Here is a 25,074-nt window from a genome sequence, read left to right on the forward strand (position 1 = left end):
CCAAATTGTTTAAGATTCCTAGGACAAAACAGCGAAATCTTAATGCCAAAATTTTACTTTTTGAGGACAAAAGAGTTCAACTAACAGCAGCACAACACAAACACTTCGAAATTATGTATATTATTGAACAATTTTTTTTATTGAGCGAATCTTTACAAATAATAAAACATAAATTATTACAACAGCAACAACGCTGCGTTTCCTCATTGGTTGATTTTACTGAGCATGCGTACTAAAAATTCTTATCAACAAATATCTGGTCTAAAAATAAAAAAAAGCATAATAGATATAGCAGAATGGTCACGCCATGGACAGCACCTGTCATGCTGTCAATTATGGGAGTGACAGCAAATTTGACATAAATTGCGGACCCTTCCCCTCGGGGAAATATTTGAGCAATATTGCGAAGAAAGAGTCTCGAAAGTCATCCAATTTTTCGTGCTACATGGAAATCTGAAAATTGTAATATTGTTGTACGCAAATTAAAAATTTGAAGTAAAATAAAGATTTTTCACTGTTGTATCATTAAAATATAAAAAAATGATATCTATAAATTATATAAACTTTATCAAAAACAAATAAACAACAAGAAAAGATAATAGAGACAAACCTAAATAGAAATATAATACAAAAGTTTGGGACAAGCGAGTCAGTTATTTGAGCATTAACTCTAAGGAAAGTAATACTAGACACATTAAGGTATACAGTAAATTCTTAAAAATAATATTTGTAGAGGGAATATACCATTTAACACGACATCGCGATAGAAGCGATAATATTATGTGGTTTTCATAACCTGTTCATGTACGCGAGTGACTCGTCGCATGTTGAATTAATAGTGGCAGGAACGCTGTCTATATTGCATTTATTTAAACTACCTTAATATTCTGCAGAATATACTTATACAAAGCACGGCTATAACGGCGTCGACTTTTGAGGTAGCTTATCGTCCGTCCAATCAATGTCAGGCGCGACACGGGATAAAACTCGCTTGAGGAATTTCTCGAAATTTTCTCGCGATTTACGTTCCTCTTCCAGGTTTTCGCGAAGATATAACGTTTGCTAAATGTAACAAAAACACATAGATGGTCAGTTAACAAAAACAACAGGTTTTGATTTTGTGAGTAGTAAATTTGGAAAAACAATTCCCCCTTCGTAATCATCACAACCAATAATTAAATTTTTAAAATGCATTATTTGCCTCATTTTAAGATTTAATAAACAGTAACCTTCAAAAAATGTTCGCCCTTTTGATAGGCGATTCCGATTCCTAGAAGTCTGCCACTACACATAAACATGATATCAGTGTGGAAAGTCTTACCTTGTGAAGATTCTGTACTTGTTGTTTCAGACTATCCATTTCGGGTGATTCGCTAGAAGATAAATCAAAATAAGTGTTGAGAATATTTAAAATCAAGATGAGTTTTAAAAATATTTACAGGCAAATGCGTGTTTGACATGTCGACAAAAATGTCAATATTTGCATAATGCAAAACAAACAATGAACAGTATCTAGGAATTAGTTTTGAATATTTAAAGCAGCGAGCTTAAGATTCATGCTCCCATTCACATCTGTGTACAATTGGTCTAAAGTTAGTCTAAAGTTAAAAATATAATCAAGGGAAAACTTGCGGAGGAGAGTGAAAGACGACCTATACTTCTCCTTCTACTTGCCATTAAGACAAAATTTGGTGAATGTGATCCTTGTGTAAAAGCAAGTTGTCGTGTTTCTAAGAAGCTGCAGTTTAGCGAAGGGGAAAAAGATCCTCGCTTAAAGGTGAAGAAATCAAATTTCGTGAAATAAATAAAACATTGTTCGTACTTACTCCTTTGGTTTTTTCTGAAACTTCTTTGATTTTTTAGGTTTTCCAGCATTTACTCTGGGTGGCGTGATAGGCTTGAAACTAAAGTGTGGCGGAACATCGGGCGGGAGATATGGACTATCTGGACTGCCGCCTATAAATTGAAATAGTTCTTGATCACCATACACGTAGGCAGAAACAAAACGAAAACATATACGAAACGACAACAAAAACGAAAGTACAACGAAAACATGCCGAAAAAAATACGACAATAAATATTGTGTTACAACAGAGTACGAGTTTTTTTTTCACATTAAAGTCAACAAAGAAATAATTATTATATTTCCATCAAACAGGAACATACAAACATACATTCAAATTCGACCCTCTTCTTACGAAACATAGTCCACACTTAGTCTAACGAATGCTCAAGAAAGAAAAACAGCTTTTCTTGTTCAACATAACATGTTTATCAATTATTTATCAAAGATCGAATGACCACGAAATATCTAATCACTGTTTAATTCAACTGGCCGCGGAATCTATAAATTATTCACCATTTTCAAAGCTTTTTAGCGAATAAAAAATCTATTGTACTTATATGGTTCGAAGCCCGTTACATATTGTCTTCGTCATTTGCAATATTTAGATACAAACACTTAATATTCGTGTTGGTAAAGCGAGTTGCTCGGTGACAGGGAACAATGCTTCTTAACATATAAGAAGGCAGGTGCAAAAAGCTTATTAACAAAAAAAGAAATAAAAAAAAATGAATTAAGTAATTTAAAAAAGGACTTCAGTAAATTAAAAAAAGCTGGCTTTATCGGAGTGGTCAAACGCGCTTTAACTAAAACGAGACTCTCTATTTAAATACACACAAGCATTTCTTTAAAACTAGATGGGACTGGAAACTAAATTAAAAGCGTACAATTATATACGCGAAATAAATCATTGTTATTACAAGAGAATTGATGAGAAAAAAACGAGTCTATTCTTTAATATTTTCTCAAGGTTTAATAATGTCAAATTTGAAGTCACAAAAGAGAGGGAGTTATATCACGTGACTTAATCACATAGTGTACTGCTTCACACTTTCGGTGTACAGAACATTTTCAGAGTTTCATTGCAGGAGAGAACAGATAAATAAATGAATCTTGGAGGAAAGAATACGGAAGGAGAAACAACTCTTTTAATTCTATTGAAACACTGCGTGAGGTTCTAGCAGGTGTCTGTATAGAAACTTAATTTGAAATTTTGGCGGTTGTGTGACTAAATTATTCGTGAATAACAATTCGCAACTATGATTGGTTATAAAAACAATTAGATAATTTGATGATGAATTTGATAATATTATCAAAACAAGAAGCCATATTGAAATCGGTAAAATTTCTTTTGTTTTTATGTTAACATAATTAGCGAGGTAGCACTTGCTCGACATTTTTGTAAACAAAAAGAAAAAGTTTATATCTCGTTTTAAAACGACGTTCTGTTATAAGAAGTTATTTCTTTAGTTAGAATAAACATTAATCCAGCACACATTTTGTCGGCACTCGTCCGGCGCATATCTATCTATATTGTTTTTCATGATCAAAGTGGTATACTCAAGCCTGCAAAAAATAGGTTAATATCATGGTTAAACGCTTATTTCCAAACGTATTGTTGAAGTTTTTAACAGCAATGTTTACCGACTTATAATAGGCACACTTTCCACACAATAATCACGTGCCTTCAGCGTGTTACAGTCAGATTTCAATAGAAAAAAGTTAGCCCCTATTAAAGGAGAATATGGAATTTGATCATTTTTTTGCGAAAAAGACTCGGTCGAGCACCTCACGCACTGATTCTTTTGAAATTAAAAACAATAGAAAATTCAATACATTTAAAGCGTACAGAAATGAAGTTGTTTCTCCTTGCGTATTCTTTCCTCCAAGAATGAATAAATAGATGAATGAATAAATGAATGAATGAATGCAACCGAACGAGGGCGAGGGACTGAGTAAATTAAATGTAATAATGAATGAATGATGTTTTTGACAAAAGACCTTTTTTATTTCTGGACAAATTTTGGCCAAAAATGTTTGCTGGCTTCAATACACCAAAATTTCATGTCCTTGTTATGTTTTGCATGAGAACATGCGTGATACAATGAGCTTTATCGCAGGCGTATAAAAAAGAAATGAATAAACGAATAAATGAATGAATAAATAAATAAATAAACGAATAAACGAATAAATAAACGAATGAGTTAGTAAATGTAAAAATGGATGTTTTGATAATAGTTTTTTATGTTTCTGGACAAATTTTGACCAAAAGTAGCTGGTTCCAAGAATCAAAATTTCGATACTTCGCATAGATCGTCAAAAAGCATTTTCCATCACATTCATTATCGAATTTACAAATTTCGACAGTTCTAGTTTCACGCTATTTACATATGGCAGTTTCTACGACGGTCTTTCTTCGACTCAAACAAATACGAGATATGTTTAAACAGACTTACAATTCATAGTTTGTCGTTGTCTTGCACTGAAGCAATATGCTTCGATGACACTTAATATCATCATGTCCTCTCCTAGTATCTGTGGACCTCCATTTGTTGTCGTTGATGACACTATAAAAAAATAAGAAAAAACGTCAAACAGCAGTATACACAACTGACTAGACGCTTTAGAGAAAAATTACTCTTTTTCTAAAACATATTATTAACTGATTTGACTGAGTATTTTTCCACTAGTGTGACCAAGGACGTGTGGCAGTCTTATGGACCTACCAACTTACTTATAGCTATATATACATCTATAGCTCTCGACTTTCCCTCAATATTTGAACCCTGAAAGCTCTGACTTCAGATACCGGTACCCATAAATAACCGTACGAATAGTGTCTTTCTGATTTTGATAATTTGATTATAAAGTGGGTTTTGATAAGAGAATAACATATCTACACAGGACAATAAAGTTGAGAATTGAGAAATAAATGACGCCGTCATTGGGTTGATCTCGTGAGTGCAGATATTACTAATTCATGTCCTAATGTAATTGTGCAAGTTTTTTATAAACTACTTAACGGTGGAATTAGAGACAATTTTTAAATTTGAATGAAGAAATCCCGTAACTATATGTGATAGCATAAATTCCAAGTATTTAAAATTTTTTTCTTTAAAAATTCCAAGTAATTTTGAGTACAACTCGTGCAAACTTTAAAGCTTTTCCAATCAAAAGAAAATATTTAATAAAAGAATTATTTTTCAATAAATTCTACACATATTCAGATGCCAGCTCGATAAACTTACATGATGGTGATGACTGTTTTCTCTGATGCGATTCTAACAAATCATCTTTTGATCCTATGAAACAAAAATTTAATTAAGTCCATATTAATATAGTCATTTCTAAATATCTTGAATATTTAGAAATAATAAGTTTCTTGGTTTCTTAAAAAGGTATTTATTATTCATAAACAATGACTCGATATCTCAAACTTTCGATTGACTCGATATCCCAAACTCTCGATTTATACAACATTTTCTTGTTTCCCTCAAAAGCTGGTGCTATGAGCAGTCAACAGTATTCAAATAACAGCTTGCAGGAGTAAGCAAGTGAAATAACAAAAATTGTAAAGCAAGACAAAATTATTACCGCGGCCCCCAACCATTTTATTCTTCGTCGAAACAATTCTTCTCATTGCTCGTGGACTAACAGAGTAATCCTAAGAAGAAAAAAGTCGCAATCAACAATTTAAACTCCCCATCTAGTTTGAATTTGAGAAGTTAAATTCCACAGATATTTCTAGTTTGAAGGCTTCGTAATCACAAGTGTCAAAAAAGACAAGTTGAATTAGATGTGGAAGTTTAAAAGGGGTTGATTACACATACTGTTTTTAACACCTGTTCGTAAGAAAACATTCAAATGTTTATAAATTTGTAGACTGTGAAATTATTGTAATAGAAAAAAGAAAAATCAATAAATAATGGTAAATACAAATAAATATTTTCAGTTTTTAATAAAAATATAAAAAAGAAAGGAAGTGAAAAAATTTTAAAATACGTACTTCGCCAGGTTTCGATTGGGAATTTTGTTGATAGGGCGGTGTCGGGCGCAATCTTGTGAAGCTCCATTCTTTGCGAACAGGTTGTCGTACTGAACCTCTCACAGCGGACAATGTAGTCGCCTAAAAATGTAAATTAAAAAGATAAAAACAAAATGTCTAAATTTTTAAATGAAGGAAGCATGACCACTAATGAACAATAGAAAGGGCTGTTTAAATACAACTTTTTACCCCAAACTACCTCCCACCCATCAAAATCCGCGTCTGAAGGGTGTGGCACTACATTCAATTTTACAGGTTCCGTTAAGCTGCATTCTTTTAACCACAATTACATAATAGAATAAGTAGAAGTTAAATCAACCACAACTTAATGCGTGATACATAACCTTAAAACTAAAGGATAAATGATTAATCCATAAAAAACAATACCACGTACACAATGCAATAGATAAAGTGTACGCGTTTTCCACAGGGGTTCGCCCATCGCACATATTTCCCGCTCTCTCTTTCGCGCATTCTTGCCCGCCCGTTAGCATAAAATAGTGAAAATTACTAGACGGGGGTTAGTACTATGATTGTAGGTGCGACTATAATGGCGTTTTTGATTACATACACCCCGGATTTAAATTGGCCTACAGACATTGCAGAAATAAACGTTTTAATGTCACACCTAAAATATACGTTTTTATATCAGAAACCACAGTATAAGAAACCACTGTATAAGAAACTACTGTATAAGAAACTTTTACTAATTTTAAGAAAGTAAATTTTTCAAGTTTAATTTTTCAGATGTGTCGTAAATAAATTTACGATTACAAAGGAATAAAAGTAAAAAAGGCATTATTTTATCTTTTCTTGTATATATGTTGATGTAAGTCTCTTCGTTGTGTCAAAATCATATTTTTTATTAAATATCTCACTTTAGCTCCCGTCATCATAAGGTAAAAATAATCTATTTTCTAGCTCCACAATGAAATTTACGAAACTATTAAAAAACCATCCATTTCAAGTAAAATTACCTCGGAATTTAAATAACTTTTATTAGTTGGCCGTTTGTTTGGTTTTTTATGAAAAAAAATCGTTTAAGCAGAGATTAGAAATAAGCTTCAGACTACACAATTAACGAAATTAAAAAAACAAGTCTTATTAAAACACGCAGAGAACAGTTAAAAATCATGGACAGACACAAAAATTTCCCAAGTACATAATTTTCTCAGATCAGCCTAAATGTCACGAAGAATGGTTTGAAATAAAACAAAGTACATGCAATATTTCATGTTAAGATCACATGCCACTTTGTGACGTCAGATTTAATTTCTGATATGAAAAACTATTAATCAGGATTGCTACTATCTCATTTTGTATTTGTTTGTTTAAGCAAAAAAAAGAAAGGAGTTAGTGATGTTAATGTTTGGATGCAACACTGTCAATAAAAATATGCATTTCCATAATTAAAAGAATCAATCAAAATTGGCAATTCCCTAGCTTCATGTAGATGCAATAAAAACATCAACAATCGATTAGTAGCAATAGATAAGTCATTAAAGAGTTTAATTTGAGGTTATTTAAATATTAAAAGTCAAAGCAGAGATATTATTAAACAGAAAGTAAACAAAGCCGAGTACCTTTTTTTCACATCGGCATTGATTTAAAATAAATATATCACAGAACATCCTAGATGTTCTTAACACATTCCGGAACTTTTTGCTTTATCCGCGAAACAGGTACAAATAAGTCTTTTTTGGTAATTTTAATTTTTTAATAAATTTATTTTTCACTGTTTTACACAGAGTCGACGAATTTGCCTAGAGGGTCAACATAGTGCTTAAGAAGACGCAACCAAGCTGGGTGTGTTAGAAAGTTTGAGATTTACTACCTACCCAAAGGTAAAACGTTATTTACTGTGTTAGAATGGAAAAATTAGCGTTTTAGCAGTTAAGTATCTCTGGAAAAAATGAGGACATGCATCCCCTGCCCCTCTCCCCTTTCCCTTTTCCCTCATTTCTCACCGGTTTCGTCTGCCCTTTTTCGCTAAGTTTCAAACCAGATTATCTGCACTAAAATTTGATGTTTTGTGCATTCATTTTCAAATTTGACTCTCAAATGTCAACTACTCTAAACTAATTGACTGAAACAGAAACATGTCAAAGGTTGAGTTTCACTATGATAAAGAAAATGATGTTTCATTAGTAACCTGTTATTATTGTTAACCTTTCAATAAAAAGATTAACTAGAGCTAGGGTTGACCTTAACATGAGAAAGGACTTAACCATTTCCTCTCCTAACAAGATTAGTCCTGGTGTTATCATTAGAGAAAAAAAACTAACTTGACAAAAAGAAGACTCCCAAACCTTCTCTGTTTCGTCTGGCAGGAACACATCATCGTAAAACTCGCTAAAATTTCGAAAAGACGGTAACCATTCCTTTACGAAAGAAGGTGCCTCTCCCAACGAATATGATTTCAATTTTTGTTGTTGTTGTTGTTGACTTGATGCTCTTCTCAAACTCCTTCTTGTTAACATTAGTGGTATCATCGGCATTGCGAATAATTAGAAATACTGCACTCATCAAATGTGAAGATGCATTTGTGGCAAAAATTTAACTAGCATATGACGTCAAAGAATCCTTACGTATATATGAAATTTGCAGAATCGAGTCGAACCAGTTTCTATACCATTGAAAAGCAATTAGTTTCTTAGAAGTTTTCATTTACATATTGTTTTAGATTTTATCAGCGCATCTCGCATCATCAGCAGTCTCACAAGAACAAGAATTAAAAAAAAAGAATTACGATGCATAGGTTGAACAACCTGATAAAATTTACAAAAAAAATAATTAATATGTAATGTAAACAATAAACACGTGGTTTATTTCATGATTTCTATACATGAGATCAAACATTATTGTTAATATGTGATCAAAAGAGATGTTTAATATTAAAAGATGTGTGCCTTAAAAAGAAAATCTCCACCTGTTTAATAGTTAAAACAACGTCTATAAATAATTTTAACACCCTTCTCAGTAGAGACTTCAATTTCACTTACAAGAATAGTGTTTTTCTTTTTAGTTACAATATTGTTGATAATCAATTAAAAATTCAGGATATTTCTAGCATACAGGAACACAAAATGGTTACATCCCTCGCTATTCCACAAGGTGTTATGCGTAATTAAAACGATAACACCTTCGTTACACCTTCTTTTTTTATAAGAAATCAAGCAAACAGCCAACGAGTAAAAGTCTCTGAGGTCATTTTACTAGAAAAAGTTTCTTAACAAGTTTCTCCGATTTTCTATACGAGAAAAGATGAAATAATACTTTCTCCTTTAATTTATCACCTAAAATGATGTCTGTTTCGTTGAAATCGTCAATTTTTCAGAAGTTATTCCATTTCTCAGGATAATCTACTAGATATTCTTCGATTTTCTTGTTATACCAGGTAATAATACCTGTATACCATTCCAATACCATTAATTATTGGGAGGTATGTGTGAAAAACATTTCTGACTAAAAATTTTATTTTTTTAAACTGGTAAACATTCCTTAATTTTTGAAAAAGCGACTGGTCAGTTTCTTATAAAGGTTACTTCTTATAAAGTACCTTGTATTGTGGTATATGAGTTTTTTTAGCATCGAAAAAAGAATCAGTTTTGTTTTCTGGAAAACTCAGCCTGATTTTAAACATCCTTAGAAAATCAGATCAATCATTTTAAATCATTTTTTTTAAGAATGGAAATGTATTTTCGCTATTGTAGTCTTTCAGTCTTTTATAGAATACCATTTAAATTCAAAAAATTTAAATGAAAAAATTACGCTAAACTCTGTCATTAAATGATTTCTGTATTTCCAGAACACTAAAATAATTTTGAATACGTGTTGGTTTCTTTGTGTTAAAACCAGCCGTAAAAAAATCACATGTATATAATAAGCCTCTGCTATGGAGTTTAGAGGAAATTATAAAAATATTCACCATGGAGAGCAGATGTTAGTAGAAACTACCATAAACCTAAGAAAATTATAGCGTTGAAAAAAGAACTTTAAAAAACCTATTAGGTATCCTCTGAGAATAAATAGGACAAAACAACATACTTTTTATTTCAAGAAAACAATATATGAATAAAGGTACCAAGAATTTCTGTTTAATAATCTGAATTTCAAACATACGATAATGAAGTAAACGGGCAAAATGTAAACAAACTTAAAAAACCAGAACTCAGATAGGACATTTAAATCAATCCAGATTTTTTGCATTTACAAAGATCTTATCCCTCACTCAAGAAAAACGAAAACCCCAGAAAATACACATTGGACAAGAATTTTAAGTGTTAGAAAGAAACTTCTCAAAATTTCGTTATTTCAAAATAATAAAAACTTTGCCACAAGCAGAACTAAATAAAAACTTTTCCCGAGTTGTCTTAATCCACTTTAACTTTCTTTATAAAAAAATACAAAGAATATTTGCAATTAAATATTTGATCGTTGTTGGTGGAAGGTCGCTGAATTTCTTGGATTGTGATTGATAGAAAAAAAAGTTACGGTACTATTGACCATGACCAACTACACAATTTAGCACAACAAGTTCTGTTTACAGCAAGACACCAACATATCATATAATCCCAGCATAGTTACCATGTCATGATTATTAACAGGTGTTTTATCTTATAAGAAACCTGGGGAAGGGTCTGATACCAAAAAGTTACTAAACTTTTATTTTAATTTCGGTTCTACAAGTTTCTGTTTCTTTATCAAGTTTATTTTTAGTAAGAAAAAAATTGATGGATCTGACTTTAGAATAATTTCAATTCCTGAGGAAAACTGAATAGAGAAATATTGTTTTTTTTTCGGTTTACTGAATTATATTTATGCAGGAATTGCAACACATGACCAAAATATAATGTTATTTATAACGTATTATATACCAAATTACTAATATTTTTTTTAAACATTTTTTAACTTTTAGATGCCGTAATTATTCTAATTCAACGCGCTGGTAAAAATAATTATTTTAACCGCCCCGCGAAAATAATACACCTTTCCCGAGACTTATTCTTTTGATGTGCCGCAACTTTTTCTGTTGAGTTTTATGAAAAACAGACAACAGATTTGAATTCCTTATCAAAAATGTCATAAACAAAGAAAATTTCGAAAAATGCAGCAAGTAAACAACCTGCTATTCTAATTTAAAGATTTGTGGCATGTCCAACCTCTTTTTGAAAACGAGGCGGGACATGGTAACTTGAGCATTAAGAAGACTTTAACTGTGATACATATCTCCTCAAAATAGCACTTTCTGTTGGCGTATCAAGTTAAACTTTTACACATAAATTAAACAAACTATGCTGAATTCAAATATGGTATTCATATTTTACGAGTTTAAAAAAAGTGTGACTCATGGTCTCGGGAAAGGTGTATTGGAAGCGATAAATTACAAACTTTTGAGCACGGCCAACCCGCGTTAATAATTAGAGGCAAATAAACTAATCCACTCAAAATAAGAAACATTTTTTGAAAATTTTCCTTAATTTTTTTTGTAAAATAATTTTTTTACAAAGCTATTTCTTCTTGTTCTTGTTTCACTTCGACATCCGCAATGGAGCATTTTACCAAAAATCTATCGAAAAAGCACAGCTTGACATGGACGAAGACGAAAATGATGATCCCTTTGCTTGATCTCAGTATATATAGTACAGTACAATATATATTTTCATTTAATCTAAACCACTGCTTGTTTTTTTTAAAAAAAATACGATCCGTGTTAAATTAGAGGAAAATAAAACACGCCAAATTTTCGACCCGCGTTAATAATTAGAAGCGATAAATTACAAATTTTTGGCCATTTTTGTCCGTCCGCGTTAATTAGAAGCAGCGTTAAATTAGAATAATTACGGTAGTCATAAGTTTCTTATAACTGATTTCTTATAAAAAAAGAAACGTCTATACAAAGTAATGGTGCATCAAAATAAAGCTATTGTGTGATCACTATACACCTAAAGATCACAAAAGAGACAAAAAAGAAATAATAATAATTATCAAAATGATGTTCGTTGAAATGTCTCATATCATACTAGAATACAATATAAAACAATTGGTGGCATTTTACAAAATATGTGAACAGATACCATCGTACTTTCCTGTTCCACTTTATATTATAGGTCATAATATACTCAAACAGTAAATTATCAGCTTATGTCAGTATCAATTAAACAACAGAGTGGCAGAAAAAGGTCAGAAGTATTTTTTTAATGTTTTTTTTGTGTATATCATTTTTTCTAAGGAATTATTACACTGTGTAAAAGAATACGTGGGACACAATTTGCTAATATAAAATGAAAGTGATTACAAGATGAATCAAGAATAGTCCAGATGAAGTAGAAATCTTACATTGGTTATGTTTTAAAATTTAGGCCGAAAATATTGAGCTGAATACAAGTTAATAATTCATTCATATAAACTAACTCAGTCTTACATGAAACTATTATTTTTAAATTTCCTTATTATTCCCTGATTGAAATGAAACTTTCTTTACTTTTCTAGGTAAAATTTACCCTCACTGACTGTCGTACTAATAACACAACAAAAACATTAACAATTCAATTCATACTCATACAGTTGGCAGCTAACACTTTTATCATTTTTAAAAAAATACAAAACTTTTTAACCCAATTTTAGTATTTTCCAACTTTTTTAGGTTTTTGTAAGAAGGACAAACTTATGCATCCATGAACATAGAGACAAAGCAAAATTTACCTTGCTGTGAGTGTCTTGACTGGGAACAGGAGATGAGCCTGCACTTCTTGCAGCATCTGATTTATTTTGTCCAATTGAAGCTCCTGCGCTATAGCTTCTGTGAAATGCACTGTCACCTGCTGCAACATCCAGCATAGGTAAAGACTTCACTTCTGATCGCTTACTATCACTGCGTTCCAAATTAGATGTGGATGGTTTTCTCTCAATTTCTAAATCCAGCTTACACCTATCACCAAGTACTTCTTTCAATGCTTCCATCCACGAATCTTTTTCCCGGGGTGAGCTTGTCATTACCCGCCACAGTTTGTCCAATACTAAAAAGTTAAAACACAAATGTTATGCAATATTCTTTTATCACCATGATTTAAATCAATGCCAATTGTTGCTTAAAATGACTCTATTTCTCCTAAAACTTTCATTTACAAATAACCAGGCAAACATATGAATGTAGTTTTACAATCTAAAAGGGGAATAGCCAGCATGACAACCAACATTACCTGTTAGATGGAAGCCATTAAAGAATTCATCTGTATCTTCAATATTTTTTGCAGATATATTATTAATAGATTCCCTCTCCTAATAAAAATGAATTCAATAAACATCGATAAGAGTTTGGACTTTACTCCAGAAAAAGTTTCTTGATAGGTAATTTTTTCATAGTACGCGGAGATTAGTTTTACACTCCTTAATTCGCAAAAATTGCAGCAGATATTCCAAGAATAAAACATTTAAGATCTAAATGAAGACCCAATTTCGTGTCTTTTTTCCTGGACTCTCTAATAACGCAGTACAGGAAAATCATCATTTGAAAATATTGCCTGCCATTATCTACCAATACTCAAAATAAAAATAATCAAAAATTCTGGGACAATACAAGAAGAACAAGAGATCAACTTTAAAAGCATGGCAGTTTTTAAGTTACCTCGAAACAGTATCCAACAAGCTCTGCACTGACGGAAAGAGAAACAAGATCATTAGGAAATAAACAAAAATATCGTTCTCTCCGACTGACTTCCTCTTTTTCAACAAAAACTTGGCCCATGTGTACCAAACTTCCCAATGTTGAAATTGGCTAAAAAGTAACAAGAGATATGCTCACATCATAAAGCTGTAAATCGCATGGAAAATATGTCTCGGTTTCAGTTAATCAGTGATTATGGTTTTAACTTTTACGCCCAAGATTGGAAAGGACTGTACTGAATTTGAAATTAAGCAAAAAATTAAATGAACCAAAATCAAGATTAAGACGTGACCTTTTAGAAGTCTGTGGGGGAGCTCCTTACTTTGCAGGTCATTTAAGGTCAAAAATGTAAGTAAAAAACAATAAACAGTAACATAGCCACGATTTAATTATTAATTACATTAGTAACATTTCATTTGCAGAAAGAAGATGGAAAATTTCGTCCAATTTAAAATTGGTCCAATTTAACCCTAAAATGTTTTATTGCTATGAAAACCATAAGAAAACAGAATCTGGATATTATAAAGAGCCTGTTTTTATAAAAGCTTTAATATCTCTACTTTTGTTGACACAGTAAAGATTTTTTAAATACAAACTGGGCAGTTTTGGCAACCTCCTTGCTATATTTCTATCCTCACTCAGTAGGTATTTTTAGTATCAAAGGTGGGAACTACACTGCAAAGTGCTCGCTTTTCACAGATCATCTCACAAGCATTATTTAATAAAACTGCTAGTGAAGAATCCTCTCCTCAAACGGTGAAAACAAACCAGCAGACTCACCTCTCCTTCCCATTTGTCAATTTTTCCTGTTAGCATTTCTAATTCCATTTCTTTCTTTTTACGTACTTCATTACAACTTAGCTAAAAACACAAGCAAATCCTTCAATTTGTATGCAAGACTGTAAAGCATACATTGTTCAGTGGCTTCTGTTAGCAAAGAACAAATAAAATACAACTTCAGACAACATTTAAACTGAAACTTTTTTAAGGGGCCTATTAAGGCCAGCTTGGATATACCAGCTTTGGGTATAACTAATTGGGACATGTTGTTTTAAAACGTACTCGTGTAACTTACAGCAATGATTTGTAGTACTTGGGTGGCTTTCTTCATATCAAGATTGTCAATGTGATCTTCCTGAAAATAATATAGGCAAGGCGTTACAGGTTACAATTATACCATATTAGAAACATTTATATCTCCTCCTTAGTGCTCCAACACCTGCAAAGGAGATCATAACACTAACCTGTACATGCTTTTCTAATTCTTTTATTTGGTTTCCATATTTTTCCACATGTAGAAAAGGCTAAATAAAAATTCCAATACCTCTAATAATGTTAAAATGTTTAGCAAATGAACTACTAGCATGACATTGTAACACGACTAGCTTTAAATTAAATAATTTTGTAATTTGCTATATGGCAGCATAGAGTAAAATCAATGGGCTATCCTTCATAAATGAAGCTATAACTAATGATGACATCACACTTTGCATATTATACCGCATTATGTTGTTGTTACTGACAATATCAAGCTTTGTTTCTCGTTAAGATTTGTCCTCCTGGAACTTTATTTCTCATTAAAATAGAAATATTTTTTATTAAAATAGAAACAGGATGTGGTAGCTGTGCAAATGGGTAATGCAAATAGCATCGAGAAAGATTTTTGGTTACAACTGATTAATGGGAGCTTTTGCCAAAATACAAAGTAAAAAATAATCTGATAACAAACTAAACAAAGCCTGTAACAGTATTGTTTTCAGTGTTGGCAAAGAGGAAAATAAACAAAATGTAGTAAACAAAGACTGAGACAGCATTGTTTACCATTTTCAGCATTGGAAGTCTGACTTCCATGTTTAGACTCCATCTACAACATACTATCATTTACTTAGAACTAACCATGTATCTAATGTAGATTAGCAGTTAAAATAAAATTAGTTTTAGAATATATAATATGATTTATTCTAGTTTAGTTTTTTGCAAAATTTAATGTAGTACTACAATTTCTTAAATCTGTGAGAACTTAGCATTGTGTTTCTTATAAATAAAAAATACCTTTGAAAGAAATGACGTTAATGTCATTATACCAGGACTTGGAGCACCCAGGTTTTCCATATATTCAGACAGCGCAGCACTTAAATCAAAAGGATAAAAATAAACACACTAGTCAGTTCAAGTTTCAGGAACGAGGGAATATTATAACACAATCATAACAACCATGATTAAATGCAAGTAAAATTTTAAGTTGCTACAAATGTATGAAAATGTGCATGTCCCTAAAGCCAAAGAATGTTGATCGGTTAGAAGGTTCTGGTTAAAAAGATGCTGCATGTGTTTTATAGATAAAAAGGCATATGAGCAAGGTTTTAACAGGTCTAGATGTGCGAACGTTTTTAATTTTTTTTACTGTATATATATCTTTTATTTTTCATTTTTTTGAGAACTGCAGCTAATTTCAACATGCTATTTTTTGTATATGTATTAGTGTTATATTTGTATTAGTGTTAAAGACAACTTAACAGAATTTGGAAACCCTTACAACAGCAGTTAGAACTAAAATTTGTCTAGTTACAATGGTTTTTGTTTTGACATCAAACAATACAGGGTAAACGGAAGATGATTTTTGGAGTGAAATCACTGAAGTGCCAGCAAAAATGCCAGGTGTGTGTGGATATGCTAGCCAGAATATCGACTTTCCTTAAACAACTCTTAGAATCCTTTTTTTCTTACCCAATTAAACTTGCCAATGCTTCCAAAAAAAAAAAAAAATTACTTTCTGATCAAAGACTTATTAAGAATGAAGTTAAAATATATAGCAGAATTTGTTTTAATGCAAGGATAATTAGGACACAGAAAGTGAGCGTGTATCATAATTTACCTGTGATTTCCAATAAGACTTGCAGCTTGCGGGTGATTTGAACAATAGTCCAGGTATAACTTTTTCATCTAAATTAAAATACAATAAATCCTGCTAAAAAACTGCTACAAAATTAAGTCCATACTGGAGTTTCAAGGAAGCAAACAAATTTTCAAATGGTAGCTTTTGTGATAAGCTCAGTAATTTATGCTATATATTATTTACATCAAAATTTTTCCTCTGTAATTTAAACTGTGATGAAACAAGCTTTTACCTTGATGCTACAGTTTATGGCCTTATAAAAAGATGGATAAGGCTGGAAAAACATTGCAATAGACACAGAAGATACAGACTATATTGTATATGATAAGCAGTAGTAACTTAGTGGTGAGCATTATCCTCAGAAATCAGGTTTAAATCCCATTCATAACGGTTGTAAAAGTCACATCATGATTGTGAATAGGAAAAAGAAGTAGCACCTTTCTTCAGAGTGGCGTAGCAACTAGAGACTTAAAAATGCAGTGACTGTGGTGCAGTGACTATATAAATGATTATATATAATGTAAACTGTTACCAATTGTTTAAGTTGGGCTTCCTCCTGCTTAAATTAAACTTACTTGGTTTACTAATCCTAGTACACACATCCCAAATCTTTGTTCAGGTATAGGTTTTCTAAAAAGTAATAGATAAAAAATTGCATCCAGATCTTAGTAAACTATAAGTAAAAAAAAGGTTTAAACAAGGATCGTAGATACCATTTTTATTTTTGTCAGCAATTTTTTATAAATTTGCATAAATTTTATTGGTACTTACTTTGCTTCAGCTTCTAGTTGTTTGCCAAGTAAAACATGAAATTTAACAATATCTTCATAATTACCACATAAAACATTGCCGTCTTGCTCAGATAATCTATGAAATTACCATTCTTACAGAAAAATAATATATTACGGCATTTTAATTAAAAAGTCTTCTATAAAAAAATATAATTTATCAGGATATTCAAGATGTATTAGACAGAAAGTTAAGAATATCTTAGGGATATGCTCATTTTGAAATTTTGCTTACATCATAAATGGAATACAAGTGATTCGGTGATTCATTGGCGTTTTAATAACACTCAAATTTCAAAGTTTTTTAATATTCTAATTTATAAGTTTGTAACAGCAATTATACTTTAGATAAAAAAGATGGTAAGAATATGATTTTTACCCAAAAGTTAAAAAAATTCATGTTGAAACTAAGGAACACTATTCTTATTAAAAAAACTATGCAAAAGGACTAAATATCAACTTGACTGGTCCTATTACAATTATAACAAGCTATGATATAAGGGTAAGAAAACAAGCTAAAAAAATTTCTACACTAATAAATACTTACACATCGCACTTTTTTACTGATAATAAATATTTTTCTAGAAAGCCCTAAAAAATAAGAGAAGATTATTAAATATATTCTCAACTTTCATATAACCTACCTTACTTTTACCTGAACTAAGTGAAGCCTTACATTTTAGTATAGTGTGTATTTTTCGTAAGAGCAAAGAAAGATTTTCAGGGATTTAATTTATTCTATTCAGAAATGAAAAATAACTTAATCCTATTTGGCTATTAGATAACAGGAATGGGTATAGACTGAAAATCATATATCAGTCTCAATGACATGCCAATTCTTTTTCCTTGGCACCAGGCCCTTACAATGCTGCCAATTTAAGTATAACATGTCACTGTTCAAAACATTGTATTCCCTACAGAGGCATCACAAAAACATTCTTCTAACAATTTTTTTTTCATATTTAGTACGATTTAACAACATGGAGAAGTAAAATAGGCCATATTCTTCACTTATGACTCATACTCTAAATCCAAAACATAGTCAAGATGCAGTGTTTTATAAATGTTTGTGAAGTTAAGAATGATTTTACTTGGAAAAGGGCAGCTGTTTATTTTCTGTTTTTCTGATACATTTATTATAAAAAAAAGGAACAATCTTACTTCTTCATTATTTTTTTGTATGGAAACAAAGTACTTAAATATTTCTAATACCTTCAACTCTTCTAAATGTTTCTGTTGTGTTTGAATGATATTTTCGACAACCTACAGGTAGTGTAACACATAACAAACAGAGGTGAAAATTGACAGATTTCTTCGTTAAAAAAATTCACAAGATATATACCAGGAAATAGATTATCAATTACTCAGGGTAATTCTGTGACTAATTCAAAAACTAGTACAATGTTTTATTATATTTAAATCTCATGTCTCTATAATTTTTTGAAATCCAAAGTTGTGCAGAAGGATGTACAAAATGCTTATTTATGTATTATAATGTGAAAATATGCAGTTCAGTTTGTGCTGTTCATTGGATGTCAGTTAAATACTCAGGCTGGAATGCATTAACAAACATCCCATGTTCATGGAAATATTGGTTTTATACTTATGCTTTATCGCATATAAATATAAATTGAGTCCTTTTGTAACACCTGTATGCTTGCACTTCTTAAATGTTCTAACATGGGTAAATTTTTAATGTCTATAAGTAGTTCAAAAACTAACAAAAAACAATTAAACAAAGCTTAATAATGCAGCAGTAACTCTTAAAACCATTCTAAATTTAACACATTTATTTTCCAAATCTATTGCACAAACCAAGTTTTGTTACAAGACTATGAAAACAGAATTGTACAACATACAACAGCCGACTACCTATGGATTTAAGACATCACATTACTTACGCAACACATTCCAGAAATTTAATCAGCTAATTTCCACAAAATTAGCAAATAATTAAGTATACTTAAACAATTATTATCTATAGTCAGATATTATATGTTAAACCAGGTATCCTATTTGTTTAAAAAATACTGCATTTTTGTCTTTTTTATGTTGTGATAGAGTTTTTAACTAAATCCCTAAAATTGAGCTTAATTTTGTTAATTCACAACTTTAAATCCCAAAATGGCGGTGCTTTATAATGGCCCTATACTCAAACTAGTTGTAGCATCAACGATTCCTGGCATGTTTCACTACAAAAAAACATTACTACGATTGATATGAAGTGATGATTATATGCAGTGAACATGAATTGACAGGTTAAATTCTAAAGAAAAATACAAAAAAAAAGAAATTATATATCCCTACCTGGCTATGATATGTACCTGATTCTTCAGTTCCTATATCCTTGGGTAATTCCTCTGGTGTTGGGACTGGTTCTAATTAGAATGCAAAGAGCACAATATAAAAACAAGCTTTAATTTGCAGTAATAAATATGAAGAAAAAAATTACCTGCTTGGATTGCTTGGACATAATTAGAAGGAAACCAACCAATTTTACCATCAAGTGTTCCTTCCCACCACCCTCCATCATCTTTCTACATAAAGAAAAATAATTTCCATTGTGCAATATTTCCTCCCTCTGTGACAAATATCTGTGATCAAATGAACACGAGACTACATTTTTTTTCAACATAGTTTGGTAGTATTGGTAACAAATTTAATGCGTGTGTGACAACTAATGAGCCTAAAGTGGACCAGTCTTGAGTACTGTAGGGTTAAAATTAGAAATGTAAGTCAATTCGCAAAAATTTGTTGACAAAAAAAAAACTGTGGAGTCGTGGCCTAAGAGCACTGTTGAGCACTGGCTGATGATCCCTTGTTAATACTGATTTTGTTGCAACAACAATTATAGAAATAGGTAATACAAGGATTGTTGAAAATATTGAATTTGCAATTTTACAATATGCAAAGATGCCATTTAATTTGCAAATTGCAACCTGTTAGTGTGAACCCGTTAGTGTTTTTAGCGTTGTGGGGCTAGAAAATAGTGGTCACAAATTTGTTAGAAAGGTATATTTGAGATCAAAGTTTTATTTTGGTGCCATCATTCCATATGGTGAATGAGTACCTTTGCTTAAGGGAGTTGGTCCAATTTTGGTCCTTGGTTACTCATGTGGGAGAGGACTTTTATACATGTCATTGTCAAATTATTTGGTTGTAGGTGAACCCAATAAGATGTATAGTAATTGTAAACTGAGGCAGTTCAAGATATCGATTAATTTTGCTGATACTATACATCTACTTTGCCTTTAGGTATAGTGAATACAGTCAGAAATAATACACACAAATAAAGCAGATTATGACGTCGTAAACTTATAAGATAGTAGTCAAATTTTGGAGTTTTTAATTAGTTTAAGAAGTTATTGAACATGTTTAAACTTGTAATTGGATTTCAGAAGTATACACAGTACAAAATAAACTGTTGCTTCCTTATTAACCCTATTCAATCCAGATTGAGAAACAATTTCAGAAAGATATTTTGAATAAATTTTAAATTGATTAACAAGAATTTTAAAAACAATTACAAAAATAATTAAAAAAGGTGTAAATTTAGAAAATAATTCTTTTATGCACAAAACAGCGTTCGAATATTATAAATGATTGGTACAGTACCATATTTTAAGAATACACTTTGGCAGTTCATTTGGTGGAGAGTAACAAGCCTTGGCAATGACTTAAGCAAGCTTCGTTTGATCTTTGTTTGTAAAAATAAAGTATTATAGAATTATGGAACAATATCACAGTTGGAGATAAATTTTATACTTCAGCAATTTTCTGCCAAAGTGAATCCCGTAATTGCTAACATTTTGACGTGCCTTCAGTGATTGCTGAGTACTGCAAAATTTAAAGGCTTTTAAAAGACATTCCCTTCTTCCTTTAATATTTCTCAATATTTTAGATGTCACATCACAATCTCATTCTGACAGTTCTTTCAAAAACACAGAAATATTTTGCCATTGATCGTTTCTTTTAATAGCTGTCAGGTAAAAATCATAAGATCTTAGCTTTTGATATAGTTTTTAAATAAAACAAACACCATAATAATCTTGAAAATGCCAATTGTTTAGCAAGGTACAAGAAATCTTTTTAAGCGAAATAAAAATAAAAATAATTTGAAATAGTTTTAATTTTAAGTCAAAATGATTATGTAAGGAAAGTTGGAACTATTTGTAAACATTGAAAATGAGATTGAAATATTTTTATTGAGAAAAAATGGAAAGTCCCAAGTTTCAAAAAAAAAACATTTTATTTACTTAAAAATGTAAAAGAATCAGATTTTCAAAAAATTTATTTTATTGTTCAACATTTGGAGTAAAAAAGTATGCACAGTAAATTCTATTTCTACACCACAACATTTAAACAGAATGAAATTGATTGATCTCGAACTGCAGTGCAAGACCCTTTGAGAAACTTAATTTATAAAACAATTCCCCTTTCATGTTCTTGAATCACTTCACCTTGATACATTCTTCTTTTCTAGCATTGTAAACTTTAGTTAAACACATCCAAAAAGCCCTTAGCATATTCAGTGCTCGAACCATACCTTTGTTAGAATGATAACATCTGTTTTGTTAAACGATAACTAAATAAAAAAGGTAGATTAAAATGCTATCATACTAATTTTATTCTTCATCTAAAAAGAGAAATAAAATAGATGCAATAATGTTAGCATGTTATTTATACCAAAGTATATATATACAACAGACAACGAAGTAAGAACAAGTATGAAAACTTATAAAGAGTGTGTCTATTTAATACCTTTTTTTTTACCAAAGTATATAATATACAACAGACAATGAAGTAAGAAAAAGTCTGAAAACTTATAAAACAGTGTATCTATTTAATACCTTTTCTTTAATGGCCCTTTCTAATTAACACCTTTTTCTAATTTACCATAAAGGTTTAAAAATTTATTAAATGCCAGAAAATTTGATCAAATATGGTGCAAAACAAAAAATTTTCAGTGCGGCAAAAATCATTTTGATACACTAGTCGATAGCCCATGGAAACAGTATTGCGCGCGTCCTCACTACTTGTGGCACTATTTTGCGTGACAGACAGACGTATACAAGTATTATCATTCTAATACTTTTTTTGTTCAAAATTTTAAGAAAAAGCTTGTCCCAAAATTTTTGTATTGACTTTTAATCTTAAATGGAAAAAGGAAAATATTAATGAAAAGCAGTCAATCGTAGTTATACATAAATTTTTCTATTCGCTAATATAAATTACTCTTGAAATAATCATAGTCTATGTTTTCCTTGCCAAAAGCCTAATATCACGTAATTTGTTTTAAGTAGGTTCTGCTGTTACTGTACTACAAATGTACATTCTTATAACAATTCAAATTATAAACCTTTTAGTTACTTTCAGTGATTTTATTTACAGTTTTAAATAAATCTCACTTGTGAAGTTTAAAGATTCAAAAATTTTAAATAGTGTCTTCACAAAAACATTTTGTTCTTAATAATGTTAACATAAATTTTCCTGAAATAAAATGAAATAGAAAAAAATCTATGAGTAGAAATAATTTAACATGGATATGCCTTCAGAGAATGAATGTCTCTCCTAGAGTCAGCCTTAATAAATCTAAAGTGTCCATGTTTGCCCTGAATTTTTAAATTATGACCCAAAAAAGCTAAGCCCAAGTTAAATGCACAGTGGGAAAATGTGGAACCTACCTCATCGTCGCTTGACCCAACAAACTGGTATGTTGCGTGCAAAAATTCCACATTATCTAAACAATCTGCAAATGCCTAAAAAATAAAGGCCCTTTTTAACTGCCAAAAAAAACTAATCTCTTTTTAATATGAATTTGCTTGATAAAAAACGAAACCAAGGCTTACAACTTCCAGTACATGCAAAAACAGAAGCCTTCATACATATTAACTTATCCTGATTTATTATGCCCTTTAATTTACTTCATAAATAAAAAATATTAAAAGAAATTACAAACAGACTACAGAAAGAAACCATAATTTTGAAGAATTATTAAACTTTCTACTTCCTTCAACAACTCATACTCACCCTTGCCATTGTAATTGTGATTATATAACAACAAAATTTGATATTTAAAATTTACTTTTTTCTGAAAAGAAAAGTAAAAGAAAAAATCAGTGCCTGTCATAAGATATCAATTTTTGACAACATCAATTTATAATCAATTAATTAAATCAATAGAGCAAATAAAAAGTGAAAGAAATGATCTAAAAAAAAATTCCTCAAACTCTAATCCAATACCATATAAAGCCATAAAAAGCTTGTCTGAGTAACATGATATTGTTTAGAGAGGTTGTTAAGTTTCACTTCACTGCTGACATTTTACCCAATGGAGATTTAATAAATCTAACAAAGATATTATAAAGTTCATAAAAAGTTTTTAGTGCCATTGTGTGTGTAATATATTTTTTTGAGAATGACTGGTTTTAGCCATTTTCTTAAAATTGTTTAAAATACTCCACAACTGTTGTAATATAATAACAGCAGTTTTGACTCTGTCAAAAGTTAACCAGGGGAGCATTGATAGTACTATTAAAATTTTAGAAATGGAAAATTTAGGAAATCACAGCGCTTTTAAAGTGAATTTTCAGTGAGTTCAAAGTTATCTTTCAGTTTCAGTAAGGAGGCATTATTTTTGGTTTGATGCAGCAAGCTTTCTTAGATCAGTGAGTCAAAATAATTTGATATGGTCAAGTGACATTAATCTTTGGCTTGACCGGCCCAGTCAATTGCCAGAAAAAAACTTTTTTTTTTTTGGGGGGGGGGGGGGGGTAAGGGGGCTGAGGAATGCAGAAAACTATGGGTCTGTGGGGAAATGATTTGTTAAATATTTGCAGTAAAAATAAAAAGAATAAGGCTTGAAGTTTTGAAGCTATATTGATGATTTATAATCATGAAATTTTAAACTGGAAAATGAGCATTAAAGGCCATTCAAAGAATATTGCATGCTCTGGAGGGGGTCTTTATGTACGCCTAAGAAATATAATACAGTGCTTTTACTATTCAAAAGTTGATTTTTACTTAATTAGTAAAAATTTAAACACCATATCAAATTTTTATTTAAGTGCAGAATATGAACTTGAATGCAAGAACGACTACAGAACACTGAAACTAAGATGATATATGGTAAAAAATGCATGTTTATACTAAGGATCTCATTCATAGAATTCCTTTATATGGCAAAAAAAATTTTATATATATACTTAAATTAAAACTTCTAATTTTTTTTTGTTTCATATAAAATTTACTACTAATTTTTTTGCCCCCCTAAAACCATGAAAAAAATTGAACTCAATGTCTTAAAAACCAGGCAATGACTCAATGGAGAAACCAAAACGAAACTCTTAGCTTACAGCCTCTCTAATTCATGTTGGCACAAATTCCGAGGCTAAAGCAAAGGTGGTTTAAAAAGATTTTCACGTCGGTAAAACTTTGCTGACGACAAATTTTTTCTTTGCAATTTATAGAATCAAATATTTTCCTTGAATCTATAAATATTTAGAAAGTAGATATAGATAGAAAAGCGAAAGAAAGGTTTTTCTGTGAACTTTTTCTCCAGGACACACCATTATTGAGTGATATTGACACCTTTTGATTTATTTAAAATCATCTAAAGTCATAATAAGGTCTTTTTGTGAAGAAATGGGAACAATTTTACTATACCCACCTGTAAAAAACATATTCAACATAGCATTAGTTATTGAATGCTGTGACTGTTATGAGGCTGCTATTGCTGCTAAAATTGTCATCTGTTAAAAGAATGAAGACATTGTTGATCAAAGCATGAAAGGAATTGTAGGAAATGCTTCTTTGAATTTTTTTTTAACAGGTGAA

At 30.7% G+C, this 25,074-nt stretch overlaps 1 protein-coding gene across 1 annotated transcript; it reads right to left on the minus strand.

The window, feature by feature from the left end:
- Positions 1-104: 104 nt before the first annotated feature.
- LOC130636385 (rho guanine nucleotide exchange factor 7-like) lies at positions 105-23,405 on the minus strand. Its single transcript, XM_057446087.1, has 24 exons — positions 23,269-23,405; positions 22,923-22,997; positions 21,785-21,823; positions 19,691-19,775; positions 19,546-19,616; positions 18,451-18,501; positions 17,786-17,829; positions 17,222-17,317; positions 17,026-17,080; positions 16,430-16,497; positions 15,607-15,685; positions 14,799-14,858; positions 14,630-14,689; positions 14,335-14,415; positions 13,516-13,665; positions 13,091-13,169; positions 12,594-12,907; positions 5,850-5,969; positions 5,438-5,507; positions 5,092-5,145; positions 4,300-4,410; positions 1,827-1,956; positions 1,322-1,373; positions 105-1,062 (listed from the first exon to the last, which is right to left on the minus strand). The coding sequence occupies exons 1-24, from the start codon at positions 23,275-23,277 to the stop codon at positions 916-918; spliced, it is 2,100 nt and encodes a 699-aa protein (XP_057302070.1). The 5' UTR covers positions 23,278-23,405; the 3' UTR covers positions 105-915.
- Positions 23,406-25,074: the final 1,669 nt, after the last annotated feature.

The sequence above is a fragment of the Hydractinia symbiolongicarpus genome, chromosome 3 (assembly GCF_029227915.1).
Source record: "Hydractinia symbiolongicarpus strain clone_291-10 chromosome 3, HSymV2.1, whole genome shotgun sequence".
NCBI lineage: Eukaryota > Metazoa > Cnidaria > Hydrozoa > Anthoathecata > Hydractiniidae > Hydractinia > Hydractinia symbiolongicarpus.

Excerpts from the sequence above, each read along its gene's own strand:
- LOC130636385 (XM_057446087.1), bottom strand. Across the intron at positions 19,776-21,784 it reads ATGTTATCATTCTAACAAAG|AAAGATGATGGAGGGTGGTG; the intron begins GTATGGTTCGAG and ends TTCTTTATGTAG. Across the intron at positions 4,411-5,091 it reads AAAACAGTCATCACCATCAT|TGTCATCAACGACAACAAAT; the intron begins GTAAGTTTATCG and ends ATTTTTTTATAG.